Below are 14,743 nucleotides of genomic sequence, written 5' to 3'. Positions count from 1 at the left end.
TCCTTTATTTTTGACTGTCTGTTTCCTCAAAGGTCAGCACTGTGGAAACTGCCTGTTATTGGTCAACGCCATGAATGTGTGTGAGAAAGTTCACCAAAGTTGAACTCCATGTGGAAGACTTACCTCACCACTGTGAGCAAATCTACATAGTGCAGCAATTCTATTCAAATGAACTGATTTTGTTATGAGAAGTTTTTAATGCCGGTATGACAGAGCCTTTTCCTGTTCGCCATAAAACTCCGTCTTAAAAACAAGGAGGACATGACCAGAATGCTGCAGTTTAGATCTGGAAAGTCTAAGTAACGGAAATGAATGACAAAAGTTCTCCCTTTCCTTACCATCTATCATTGAAGAGCCCTTCAGCACTCCTCCGCTCCTCCACAGCTGTCCCTCCAGGGTGCCATTTTAAATCAGAACACGCTCTCGGTGAACTCGTCTGGTTAAACGCGATGCCCTAATCCATCACACATCAGGAAATAATCTGGAAGTCTGCGATGTAGGAAGGTGCTGTAGCTGTTAGCAGCTCTGTTTTCCTGGCACGAGAAACTCTTTCCACCAGCACTTTCTGGCCCCCACGAGCCTGAGAGGGAGACGAAAGCAGCAGAAATAGACTTAACAGGAGAGAAACGTTTACCTCCCCGGGATTCACAGAGGCCCAGATCCCCCTCAACTCATCCAGACAGTATTCATTTGCACTACAGCTCAAGCTGTGGGTGCCGTTACAGTTTTTTTGTGCTGTGGATTTGATTATAAAAGAGAAATAGTTTTCCCCCTTTTCAACCTCGTCACAGCTCCTCTCTCCTGCTTTGTTAAGACGCTGGAAAGATATTTTTCAAGATGTTTTTCTTGCAATTTATCTGCCCATTTCTGGGGTTTCATCGGGACATGAGAGGCCCTCAGTACCCTGAGTTGGAGACTCAGGCTTGAGAAACTGGCCGCGGTGTTGAAAACCGCCTTCCTGTGTGAGACGCTCTGCCAGCAATATCTGCCTTTCCTCTAGCCGTTAAACTTGTCTGCCTGCCTGTGTGTTCGGATATGGCAGCGGCTCGCACTCATGAGCTGGCTTGTTTCAGTAAAAGTATTGTACTAATATGGAACTGGCAGAGACGCAGGAAATATTTTCCTAACTGAGGTTGATTAATGGAATGGAGGGGAGGAGAGAGAGAGAGAGGGGGGACGAGGGGGAGACTGGGAGCAGAGTGAGAGGTGGGGAAAGTTACAGGAGCGAGGAGAGATAGCGGGTTTTTAAAAAATGTGGTCAATGTGTCACAAGTTTGAAGGCTCATGACGCTGCGTCCATCATCTCCTCAGACATTTTATTCAAATCATGTGGTTCAGTCAAAGAGGTTTAGAAAGGTAAACCTCTCCAAAAAAAACAATCCCAACTCAATGTCCACTTACTAGCTTTCTCTTTCAACCACATTACATGGCCTTCATCGGCGGATGAAGTTGAGTTTGCTCATTTGTCACGTAGGCGGATATGTTTGTGTTGGCTCATAAGTTATGCATTAAAGTTCATTCTTAACCTTAGAAAGGTTTGACAAAACAATTCCAACTCAAAGTCTGCTTACCAGATTTTTCTGGAGCTTTCAGCTGTATCACATGGTCCTCATTGGTCTTCATCATGAAAGTATTTCCCTGGTCAAGAATGAATTCATACGCCAACACAGACAACAAGTCCTAGAAGTGCTAAACTGTAGATGAAATTATAACAGCTACTCATGTCAAAAAAAATCCATCTCCATGACAACAGAGCAAACATCATCTGCTGATGAAGGCCATGTAATATGGTTAAAAAACTAGTAAGTGAATGATGTGTTGGGATGTATTACTCAATCAGCTAATTGTTTCAGCACAGTAATTACACAAAACTTCTTTCACAAATGTTTTCTCAACCTCTCTGACAGATGACACATGATCTGCATTAAATTTGTAAAATCATAATGGGAACAATAACCTATTACACAATACCATGTGATAGAGTTGAAAGCTCTGTGAGAAAGCCAGTAAGTGAGTTAGGATCGTTTTATCAAACTACTCTGTAAATGGTCAAGAATGAACTGGATTGCATAAGTCTTTTGATAATCGTTTATGTAAATTTTCAAGCAAAAATGCCAAATAATGTTGGTTCCAGCTTCTCATATCTCAGGATTTCCAGCTTTTCTCTGTTTTATATTATTATAAATGAAATACTTTAGTGTTTTGGACTGTTAATTAGACAAAATCAGCAAACAAAAACATCACCTTTGGCTCTGAAGAACTGTGGCAGGCATTTTCACAATTTTCTAACAATTTCCTGACTACACAACAGGATGAATCAATTAATTGAAAAGACGGAAAAAAAAAAAAAAAGATAATGAAAATAAATGTTGCAGCCAGTAACGATCAGTCTGAAAACGGAGTAACGCATTCTGGTGATTAGACTCATAGTTTTTTACCTTCCTTTTCCTTTATGTACAATCACACCGCTGACTATAGTACGTAGGTTTACTCGATAGAGCTGAGCTGTGCATTCGGTGGTTGCCATGGGAAAAATGTTGTGCGTAATGACGCTGACTGGCAACTTTCCCCGAAGTTGATGCGGAGCAGATTCCTCCCGCTCTTGACTCCTGTTGTTTTTACAGCTCGCCTCAGTTCTGGGAGGCTGAGACGTGAGAGAGGAGGCAGGCAGACGAGAGGGAGGGTGGCGGGGAGGAGGGCCCTCAAAATTTACGACCCCTCTGTTGTTCCCCACAGACGCAGTCGTGCTCTCGCTAAGCTCCGTTTACACGACATGTTGTGCTGAAGCTGAAGCAGACAGTGTTTAAGCCGCAAGTAATGAGAATGATTTTCACTGACTGTTAGTTGATGAGCAGGAATTGGTCTTGTGGACTCTGGTGCAGACATGTTAACAGCTTAGAGATTCACAGCACATATTGCACAAGGACAACACGATCACACATAAGAGTGCACACAGATCATACGAGACACTTTATACACAGCAAAATACTGTATGTATCAGTCTACATGTATAAAATAAACAGCCTGCAAGCTTTTCCTTTACCGAAAACAATGACTGTTTGGCATGTAGATTGCATTTCAGGGAATATTTAATTGTTTTGTGCTTATTCCTGTGGGTAAGAGGCCAAATATAGGTCAGTTATTGGTGAGTAAGAGCTATGTAGCACAGTTTTGATAGTCAGTCCTTTCATAGTGCCAGTTAAAGTTTAAAAGAGCCGTCGCTTCCTCTGAGACCTGCCATTTTGCACCGACTTTTCAACAATTATACCCAGAGGAATCTTCACTAAAAGCAGCACAGGGACGACTTTCTCTACCAACAGCAGCCTCAGTAAATTATAGAGAAACGTAGCAACGAGAAATCTGGAAAAAAAAAAAACTCTCTTGAGCTTACAGTTGTTCTCTCCAACAATATGACCAGCAGAGGAATGCATCAAGTTTGCACCAGTTTTTGTGTCTGGAGTTTGTCAAAAAGTGATTCTTGGGAGTTTAAGAGATTCAAAAGTGATACAGAAGTAGATGAAGCCGGCTGGAAGCTGGATGCAACAAAAAAGTAAACTGCAACATACAGTATATCAAATAACCTCTTCAACACAGTGATGATTGATGTTATGAGTGGTATCTGATGATGATATGTGAGGGCGAAGTGTGTTTATAATGATGCTACTCATCCCGCCTCCTCCTCTGACTGTACTTTGGTGCTTCACAGGGGAAAACCCAACACCTGCAATTTTAACCGGAGCGATAGCAACAGGAGGAAAACACAACTCTCAGAGGACGTGTTTCACCGTTAGCTCCTTCAGTAGTCCGCCACAACAATTAATTATGTTGTGCTGAGGTTCAGATCTTTCACAAAGCCAATGCACAGCAGTCATGTCACTTTATATCCCAAGAGCCAGCCGATAGCCACCATAGTACGTTATTGTTGCTTTGGACAACAGCATCAAAATGATCAATCATCAGCGGGTTGATGGCTTTGGCTGTTTTTAACGAAAATATTGACATATTGTCGTCAGATTTTATCAGTTGTAGAAAGCTTTCTAACTAAGGTAATGTTAGATTCATGAATTGGTCAAAAAACTCAGACCTCTTCTGACTTTTTAATGTTTCCAGCTGTGTTGTTTTAGAACAAGGCTGCGTGTCCCAGGCAAAAAGTCAACGTCCTCAAAAATCTATGATCCATGAAGAAAAATTTGATACCTGCTCATATTTTCAAACTTTTATCATTATGAGAGAAAAGGCTTTTTGGATGAGGACTAAACAAAGTCTCGCTATCTTTGGTTAAAGCTGCTGGCCTTTCAAATCCAATAATAAACTTAACTCTGATAACATCCTTTTTTTGTATTACTCATACTTTTTGTGGTCAGAACACGTCATTTATAGGTTTTTGTGAGAATAGAATGACCACAGGTTTTCATTTGATACCGTATCTAACTCCCTGCCACTGTGATCAGTGGAGCAGTAACTCAATGTCATGCCCTGTGAAGAGCCCCCTGAACACCTGAAGGGCCTGGGAGTGTTGACCATAAAGCAGCCAGCGGGTCATGTGACGGTGCAGGTGGCTGCCAGGCTGGACTGTGCGCTGCTGCCAAACTCCACAGTGACCCGGAGAGTTAGAGGAGCTGCAGGAGGGCCGGCTAATTCTTGTCAGGAGGAGGCCCGTCGCCCAGCCCAGAGCAGCCAAACGTACCCTCCTTCCAGCACATTTAACAAGCTAACATTCCTTCTGTGAACTTTTAGTCGTTTTCACAACTGTGCTCTTTGCGGGTTGACTTAAAGCCTTTTGACATTTTCATCTGTCTGTTCCTGTTAAAGCTGCACAAAGCAAGAGTTTTAAGTGTAAATGCGCTCATTTTATCTACTTAAAACATATTACCCGAAGCTCTCCCGCCTTGTTTGCCCAAATAAAATTATGGTATTAAGTGGTGTAAGCCTGTACACGCACAAAGGACTCACTTGTGAATTCTTTCAAGAGCTGGACTCTTTTATGTCTCTCATCTCTTTTTCCTTTGTTGTAGATGTGAAGAGTGTGCTGTTGAAATTTCATTTCAGTGAATTATAGTTCAAAAATATCAGTCACCTCTTGCTGCCATTTGGAGTTGTCAGCATGCAAAATTGCCTCATAGCACTAAATTTTGTTCCCGTTGTCTGTTGGAGGCATTTTTGATTAATGAAGTTGTGGGAAAGTGAACCAAAAAAAGGGAAGGGAGAGAAAACGGACTGGCATTTGTCAAAAATGACTTCCTGGACAAAATCCCCACAAGACTGTGAGAACCTGAACCTGCAGAGCCAGCAAGACACCCTCATCTTCAGTTGAATTATATTCATGTCAGTTGCTGACACCACAGATCTGCTTTAACAGTTTAAGGTCTTTGGCAAGCTTCTAAAGACACTATTGATTAGGATTGACGAAATATACAAGTTCCTATTGGTACTTGACTTAAATCAAGAGTAACTTTGCAGGACTACAGTATCTTACGGGCAGAGGGCGTGTGCCTGCCAGTTGCACATAAATCTATATGGAGATAAAACACCATATAATCTGTGCTTTTCCCTCCGCATCTTCTACAGTATCCGCAGAGTTTCCTTTGGCTTTTTCATTGGCTGGAACTCCTGGCATGTGGCGGCCACACATCAGAAAGCGGGCTCTTCCACACTCAAGTTTATTGATAGCCATGTAAACCTCATGCCACTCCATTTTAAGAGTGATCTCATCGCAGAAGTTCCAAGAGTGCTCTGCACCAGCTTGCCAGTGACTTTTAAATGGCTTTTGTTCCTCGGCACTGGAAGGCAGGCCAGTGAAAGACAGTGCTGGCTTTCATAAACGTCTGGCTTTGCTCCTGCAGGTCCTCCTTCGGATCTCTGGTGGAAACATGGTGCCTGATGTTTGGGCCCTGGGTGTAATTAACCCGGGAACTCATAAAGAGGCGTTCACAGTGGGGTGCATGGCGAGCCCACTGCTCATGCCAGCTCCTGTTGGGCGGCTGAGATCTTTCCCCAGATGTTTTCCATTAGCGTGTTTGCATGCCAGCGATGCCAGAGAATCCGAGGCCTGCTACACCTACTGTATACATGTACAGTATTCAATGCTCCAGTGTGCTGTGGCTCCATGGAGAAAGTGCCTTTTAGTATCACAGGGAAAGGTACTCGTGAAGGAGTTGGAGTAGCAGGACCAGTCAAAAGTTTGGACACTTTGGAAAGGTGTGTCCAAACTTTTGACTGGTAGTGTACGTGAATAAACCAACACATTCATCAGTCAACAGATTGCCACTGAAATTTCATTTTCAAGGGTCTGATCTTACACTTTATTGGTCTATGTAAGGAAATTCTCTCACCCTTCTACTTAAAGGTCGGAGGTCATGTTCAGCTGCAGACCAACAGTGATTCAGTGTTTTGCCCACAGACACATGAGGCAGAGATTTTTCTAACGTGGGAGGCTTAAATTTGTATCTTCTAGTTGTAAAAAAAACCCCACTCTTCATACACCAATCCGCTGCCCTCATGTTTAACTCAAATATAATTCTGTATAGCTGTTAACCTTGCTGGGTTCATGCGCTGGACTGGTGCCATTGTCAACAGATTGTAAAATAGTGTGAATTTAACAACTTTGCAATATTAACTAACATAAATGGACTCTGGTGGCACCTCGGTGGCTCATATGTATCCAGAGCTGGAACCATGGCCTGCTGGCTCCTGCAGACACGTACAGTTTTTGCACTGCAGTGGATCACATGTCTATTTTTTCTTTCTTTCTTCCATCTCTGTAGACATTTACAGCTTGGTGTAACTCTCACCTGAGGAAAGCAGGCACGCAGATTGAGAACATCGAGGAGGACTTCCGGGACGGATTGAAACTCATGCTGCTGCTGGAGGTCATCTCAGGTAAAAAAAAAAAAAAAGAGCTCTTTACCCAAACAGATTAACTGAGTGAAAGCAATTTGCATGGACAGCATTGGGTCAGTATCAGCTGTAAACCAGCAAGAAATATCATGTGATATTGAAAACGTTTTATTAGTTTTGAGTGTAGCTGCGCTCCAAAAGACTAATTGTGGTTGCTCGGGGCACTGGTTTTCCTATTTTATGTATATTTGCAGAAACAGTGGTTGAAGAAATATTCAGATCTGGTAGTTAAATGAAAGTAGAAATACACCAAGTAAAAGTCCTCAAACTCTCACTACTACTATCAAGTAAGAATACAGATGTATTATCAGCAAAATATATGTATGTAATGTAAAACTACTCACTATGCAGCAGAATGACTCCTGTCAGAATCATATGCAACGTAACTTCAGCTGTCAGATACTGCACTCTAGTAAAAAGTGGAATATTTCCCTCTGAAATGTTACGAGGTATAAGTGTTATGTAGCATGGAAATACTTAACTTAAGTTCAAGTACCTCAAAATTGTACTCTAACACTGTACTTGAGTAAATGTACTTTATTTAATTATTGTACTTAGTTATTCATTTTAAATGTGAGAGAAGCTGCTAGACGTACCTATCGTCCTCCTCTAACTGTCTGGTGATTTCTTTTCTTTTTTAGGCGAACGCTTGGCCAAACCAGAGAGAGGCAAGATGAGAGTCCACAAGATCTCCAACGTTAACAAAGCACTCGACTTCATCGCCAGCAAAGGAGTGAAGCTGGTGTCTATCGGTGCAGAGGGTGAGTGAGGTCGCAGCTCCGGTCTCACTGCGACGTTTCTGTTTGAAGATGAAGGTCACACATTTTCCACAAAGTCACCTGACCTTCTCTAAGTTTGTCTACATCTCAGTTTGTGACGTATTGATTTTACTTAGGCCATCAGCCAAATCAATAGCTACTATTCTGTTGTAAATAGTTGATGCGGTCTGTGGCCTTCTCTGTCTCTTGTTACCATGGCAGTGCTGCTGGCTGCTGTGCAGTTTAATGAGATCCTTATTCCAGAGTGTTCCGGCGGAGGTTGTGCTTTGCAGTGCATTTTCTGAGAGTGGATCTTAGGATCAGCAATCCCCTCAGGGGCTGAGGCTGCTCATTGTTCAGCACAAATAACTTGGGGATGTCCGTCCACCTCCCAACGGAGAGTAAACAAGTCTTTAGTAGAGTAAACACTCCACTCTCTCTCTCTCTCTGTCTCACTATCTATCTATCTATCTTCCTCTCTCACAACCTCACACACACCCCTCTGGCGTTTTCTGGAAATGACAAAGTAGCAAACACACGTTGCAATAAACAGATATTACAAGGAGTTCTCAAAATATTTAAAGTTACTTGAAGGGTCAGCTCACTCAAATTATACAATTTTTTCTATTTACACCTAGTAGCATCTAGCCATGCAGATAGTTTCGGTTTCATTTTGCTCAGGTTTTGAAATATTCGCTTCTGAGATTTGGAAAGATGGAAATGTATTTGTGCTGCTCAAAGCATTGAAAAATGACATCTGAAAAACTCAACAACAACATGTCTTTCCAGAAACACTGTAATAGTTACTCTGGATAATCCACACAGCTCACTGTCAACACTTTTCACTGGAACTACTTTCTACCAAAGAAGTAGTCCTAAATGAAAACAGTTTTCAGTGAAGTCTGTGGATTATTCAGAGAAACAAAGACATTGTTTCTGAGAGAAAAAAAATGCTGTTTAGATTTTCAGATGTCTTTTTTCAGGGGTATGAAGAGCACATATAAAATGTTATTCACCTCAGTTGTATTGGGTTAAAAGCACCAGAGGCAGATATCTGAAAAAGTCAAAAACCAGAACTATCTGCATGGACAGACACAACTAGGGGTAAGTGAGAAATGTGTTATTTTGGGGAATTGACCCTTTAAAAAACATGAACCTTTGTAAATTAGTCAAATCCAGGTCAAACACACAGGGGATCTGACTCTCCCAAGGGCCCGGCCCCGTACATTACGTCCCACCACAGCACCACTAATAGGTTGATCCTCTGACCCATCCGACCCCGGGTGTTTAGTCCCTCTACTCTTTCAATCTGTAGCTTTTTCTGTGTCAGTCACTGTCAGACACGAGGATGTTAAAAATAAGTTTTGTAGATGTAAAACCCAGAGGTGCATCGCAAAATCAGCTGATTTAGTGCATAATCCTGATACATCTCCATAAATGTGGATCGATCAAATAATGATTTCACATATTTTTACGTCTACAGTACCTGCTCGCTCTTGTCTCTGGGGGTAAACACACTGCAAAACTCTCTCTTATCAACTCATTTTTGTCTATTATTGAGTCCTAACATATGATATGTTCTTACAACAAGTGAAAAATCTGCCAGTGTTCATGTCAGAAGTTTGGCTTCCTCTGTTCTATTAAAAAAAGTAAAAAAAACAACAAAAAAAGACATGTCTATATCCCTCAATGGATGTCTCATTTTGGTATTAATACCGAAACTCAGGTTGGCTATAGTATCAAAACATTTTAAACAATAACTGTCCTTAAATGTAATAGAAGTCAGAGTAAGAGGAACTTTAAAAAAATCACAAAATTACACTTCATTTTGTGGCTGTAACAGTTATTTTCATTTGATTCATCTGTGCCAATTATATTCTTGATTAATCAATTAATCATTTGGTCTATAAATGTCAGAAAACAGTGAAATCACGACTTCTCAGAGCCCAGTCTGAAACCAAAGATACTCAATTTACTATCTTAACCTTAGATTAGATGAAAAAATGGTGCTATTAATTTCTTTTGTTAATTGACAAATGATTCAAAAAGCCAATTGATCATTTCTGCTCTTTTTCATTCAAAAAAACTGAAATATGTCAATATAATCTGACTGCACTGACAGGTTTCACTGGTTTGAAGAAAACAAGACTCCTCGGTTCAATAAAGGACAAAAATTGCTTAGTAAGAAGGAGGTTTTCTTGCAGGAGGCCGGAGTAAAAGCGTCTAAGCCAGACCAGCATTCCAGACAGATTAGCTGCCTGGAATCCCCTCCTGGTCGAGCGGCCCTGCGGCCCAGATCCCTGCTAGCCGTTGTGGTGGTGGGATGAGACTAGTTGAAGGCTCAGCTCCGTCTCATCGGGGGGGGGGGGGGGGGGTTGTTGTGGATAAGGGATGAAGGAGGGGGGGTGCAGTTTCAAATGGAATTAACAGGATTTGTGTTCCTCCCCCCATGTTGATCAGTCATGTTCATTAGAGCTAATCTGAACACGTATCTGCATGTGTCAGCCCAAACCACCGAACCCCCCCCACCCCCTTCTTAATTCAATCCGAGCCGTCTTTCACCCCGCGTTACATGTCCAGACATCTGACTGACATCTCACAGTGCCAAGTTTGTCCGTCACAGTCGAGCGGCTCTGGAGCTGCCATGCCCCTGCGCCTTATTGGATTAGAGGGAGAAACGAATGATTATTGAAGGCGGGCAAACAGGGTGACCCGTTGTAGCGGATTTTCATTATCGACAACACAGAGAGGACCGGACAGAGGCAGTTCATTCACAGCCTTTAACTGCAGGCGCACAGTTGATTGACAGCTTAACAGGTCCGGGCTCAAATTCATCACACATGTCATTCATGAAGGCGCTGAGTACTGACAGCTTCGGTTTCCCTCCTGGTGTGGAGACTCATGCTGCTGGAGTTATGGTGTCGGATCCACAGATTATTTGGTCTCTAAATCTTAATCTGTAAGGCTCATGAGAAGCTGTTCATAAATACATGATAAAAATTTTGAAATACATGGTTGAATTTTTCAAAAAGAGGATTTTTTATCCATCGGTTTCCCTTTCATGTGCTCTTTCCAAAAGTTAAAAATAGCCTCTAATATTGTGTATATTCGTATTCTTTCTTTGACTCTTACACATCTTGTTTTTGACAGTTTGTAATAATTTCCCCCCCATCTGTTTATTCTTGTCAAGGCATAGAATAAACAGTCACAGTGTCAAGTGGCTACATCATTTATAGTTGCCAATATAGTCATCACCACTATAATACAATAACAAACATAACAGCTAACAAAACACACAGTTAAGAAAAGAGGAAGATTATACAGGAGTAAAGCAGAGCACAGTGAATTAAGAGGAGGGAGGAAAAGCAAAAACAAACAAACAGTGAGTCGGGGTCATTCACATCAAATAATCATCCAAATTAATAGACATTAGACAATCATGAGACAGTTTGTAATAGTTAATATCTAATACTTAAAAGTTGCTGTACTACTGTACATATTGTTACTGTAGTTACCGTACATATTACATTTTACAACAAGTTTATCTTAATTATTTATATATAATACACTGTGGTGTTTTTTATAAGTATATTGTAATACCACTATATTGTTTTGGGCTGTTATCAGTATTACAGGATGTCATTAGTATTCATTTCATAATCATTTAATCCTCTTTATTGTTTATATGTAACATTATAAGGATTTAATTCCTATGTGCCATAATGTTATTGGATGTTAAGAGTATTAACTGAGTGTTTTACTATCTCGTCATAATGAACGAGGATTTATTCAAGATAATCTGTAGCCTAATCATTACCACCAGCATAGAGTGACTGGAAAACCGCTACCCCATCAATACAATATCACATGTTTCTGTCAACAACAGGTCAGTAAGCACTGATGGTTTCACATGGTTGAAACTAGGCTTCAGTTGAAAAGAGAAAGTTTTTTCAGTGTGAAGCAGGTCTAAACTGCACATAATTATAATATAGTGAATGAAATGTTCTTGAAGCAGTAGTTATGTGTAATTTAAATGCCTGAAAACTTTCTGTAGAACATCTGTAGATCACCTTTAGATTTCATCTGCAAATTAACAAATCAGTGCGAACAAATAAACAGATTAACAACTATGCGTGTGAGGTAAAACTACGGTGATAATAGTAGCATTAGCTCAGGGAACATCTGATGTGGGGTCCACGTTAAACACAGGATTCAAAATGCCGTTCTAACAGTTTAATTGCAATCAAAGATGAATGAACGGAAATATTACAAATCAGAACACTGGCAGTAAACAGAATTGAATAAATGAAGTAAATTAGGTTCTCATGCTAACTTACATCATTAATTGAGTTATTGTCAGGCCTCATGAAACATAGGAATCTAATATAATGCAATAAAAAAAACTAAATAAATCATTTAAACAAATCTAGTGTGGCTGCTAAACATGCAACATGTAAAATGTAGCCTAAATGTTATTGCTTTGCCCTTTCTGCAGAGATTGTAGACGGCAACGCTAAGATGACCCTGGGAATGATCTGGACCATAATCCTCCGCTTCGCCATCCAAGACATTTCTGTGGAAGGTACTGTGTGTGTGTGTGTGTATGTGTGTGTGTGTGTGTGTGTGTGTGTGTGTGTGGGAACAGTTCCACACGCTTCTTTATTCATTCGCTGTATTGAAAAGAACTCCTGCTCACTGTCTTCATTTGCAATTGAAAACACTTTTCATTGACACAGTGTCTCAGCATTAGGACCTTTGTCACACATCGGACCGATCTTAAAAAACAAACAAACCGCACAATACCAGATATAGACTTGAGCTAATGCATGTTAATCTGAATATGAATGCTTACAGACTGCTCTTTTCCTACGGAGAGGGGAATGTTTACGATACGGTCCTCTCCTTGGTTAGTCTATATAATGCACTTACAATGTAATCCAATTTAAATGTCAGAAGTGATCAGGTTTTAGCCTTAAAAGCCAGCATAGAGTGGTTTAAAGTGTTTTATTTTTACTGTTTGGGTGCATAACAACATCAGACACTCTTCTGTATCCACTGGATACAACAAAGCATGAAACATTGGGGCAATCACACATGCTTCCCATTCGCTTCACCTCCACTTAATCCACCACTAAACAGGGATTAGCGGAGAGTCGGTCAAAGTAAAAAGCCTGAGAGTTTCTCCAACTTCACAATGATCCCTTCTCCCCAACCGCAGAGACATCTGCCAAAGAGGGCCTCCTGTTGTGGTGCCAGAGGAAGACTGCGCCCTATAAGAATGTCAACATACAAAACTTTCACATCAGGTAAGACTTCGGGGAGTAAAACATCATAAGTAGCACGAAAAGGTCACTCTGCTCACATGCTGAGTTATAGTTCACCTGAAGTCAGTTATATCTGGTCCAAACCTTAGTGGTGCATTTTTTGTTTTTGGCTTGTCTATGTTTACACTGACCAATTATATCTGAATCATGGTTTGTAAACAAGTATGGTTACTTGTCATCCCTCAGGCTTAGACATCCTCCTGAAGGGGGGTGTCAAAACAATTTCAGTAGTAATTTGAGCTGGTATGATGGATGTAGCCCACACATTTACAGTCTCTGGTGTTTGTACTGTAGTGGTTAAGATGACATAAAGAATTAAGTTAAATATTTGCATCAGCCTAGAGAGTGATTTGCCTATGGACTAAAGAAACTGCTGACTATTAGACATCAAAATTTGTCATCTCATACATGTAAAACCTGCATTTTAGGTTCAGTATTTTTTAAAAAATTCTCACTCCAGATGCTTCACAGTTCATTTTGTTGGAAAGATGACTGAAATTTGCAGTTTCCTGGCAGTTTGTTGCAGCTATTTGGCATCACTTGAGATTGAATGGTGAATGTTTTCATCTGGCACCGAGACGCCAGACTTACTTAAAAGAGTAAACACTACACAGTTTGAAATACAGATATGGTTGGACATTTTGGGAAATGTTCACTGTCTTGCTCAGAGTTAAGTAAGTTACCAAGATAAGAGGATGTTTGTTTGTTAGATATGAAGCTACAGCTAACGGACGTTATCTTTACACTTTTATAGGATTAAACAAAGATATAGCATTAAATTTGTGAGATTTAGAGGTGCTGATCGGTGGGTTTACTTTTCTTTGGACGTTTGCCTGCTTCCAGTCTTTAGGCCAAGCTAAGCGAAGCTAAGCTAACTTTAACGAGCAGATATGAGAGTGGTATTGATCTTTACATAATTTTTTGACAAGGAAGAAAATAAACGTTAATCCCAAACATGTCAAACTCTCTTTAAATGGTTTCTGACTAACACACAACATTGTAGGATTATGTTTCACTGTATAAATCTCTCCATTCTGCAATCATGTCTTGGCCCACTAGTTTAAATAAAAAAGCAGACCTGTCAACTTTCCCGGTTTTCCTGGGTTTCTCCCGTATTTTCACCTCCTCTCCTGCCATGCTTCTGTTTTCTTAATTTTCCCCCGAAAAATCTCCAGTATTTCCCTTTTTTACTTTTACAGTTATACACAGGGCTGTAGCGGAGACTATATGCACGTAAACGCCATTTACCCAAATTTTCATATCACTTTACAGCTGTTTGCTCACACTGGCTTCCTACCACAGTTTCTGTTGTAGCTTCTAGGAGCTCTCGTTTTGTTTTCCGTTTGAACATCGTTTCCTCGTATGAGACACAGAGACAGTTGTTACTATTAACAATGTAGAGACAAATTAATCCCTCTTATGACCCAAATGCAAATCCAAAATGTACACTAAAGGGCATCCCCACTAACAAAAGTCCAAGCACAAGTTTTGAAACCTGCTATAAAAGGATTTATAGATCTTTTAATACAGGAACTATGGCAACACTACACAACAACTCCATTAACAAGATGTTTTCTTAAGCTGTTAAAATGTTGTTGACCTCATTAACTTTGCCCTTAAGAAATAGGTGGGATATAGGAGAGATCTCTGTGTAAACATTTAAATACTTGGGAGACTATTTTCTTATTCCTGACAAAAGATATTTAGGAAACAGTTGTGTTTTGCAAGGTGTGTTGACTTTAGTGTTTAGTGCATGCTAGGTCT

At 40.6% G+C, this 14,743-nt stretch overlaps 1 protein-coding gene across 5 annotated transcripts in view; it reads left to right on the top strand.

Annotated features, from left to right (window-relative positions):
• The window catches only part of actn1 (actinin, alpha 1), a 58,406-nt gene that overhangs the window by 19,938 nt on the left and 23,725 nt on the right, over positions 1 to 14,743 (top strand). For all 5 annotated transcript variants that reach the window (XM_042436836.1, XM_042436834.1, XM_042436837.1 and 2 more), the window contains exons 2-5: positions 6,765 to 6,879; positions 7,539 to 7,658; positions 12,151 to 12,237; positions 12,874 to 12,961. In XM_042436836.1, the coding sequence (XP_042292770.1) occupies positions 6,765 to 6,879; positions 7,539 to 7,658; positions 12,151 to 12,237; positions 12,874 to 12,961 (410 nt within the window). The remainder of the gene's footprint in view (positions 1 to 6,764; positions 6,880 to 7,538; positions 7,659 to 12,150; positions 12,238 to 12,873; positions 12,962 to 14,743) is intronic.

This window comes from Thunnus maccoyii, chromosome 16 (assembly GCF_910596095.1).
Source record: "Thunnus maccoyii chromosome 16, fThuMac1.1, whole genome shotgun sequence".
Classification (NCBI taxonomy): domain Eukaryota; kingdom Metazoa; phylum Chordata; class Actinopteri; order Scombriformes; family Scombridae; genus Thunnus; species Thunnus maccoyii.
Note: the sequence above shows the minus strand (reverse complement) of the source record. Positions and strands in the feature narration are given on the sequence as shown.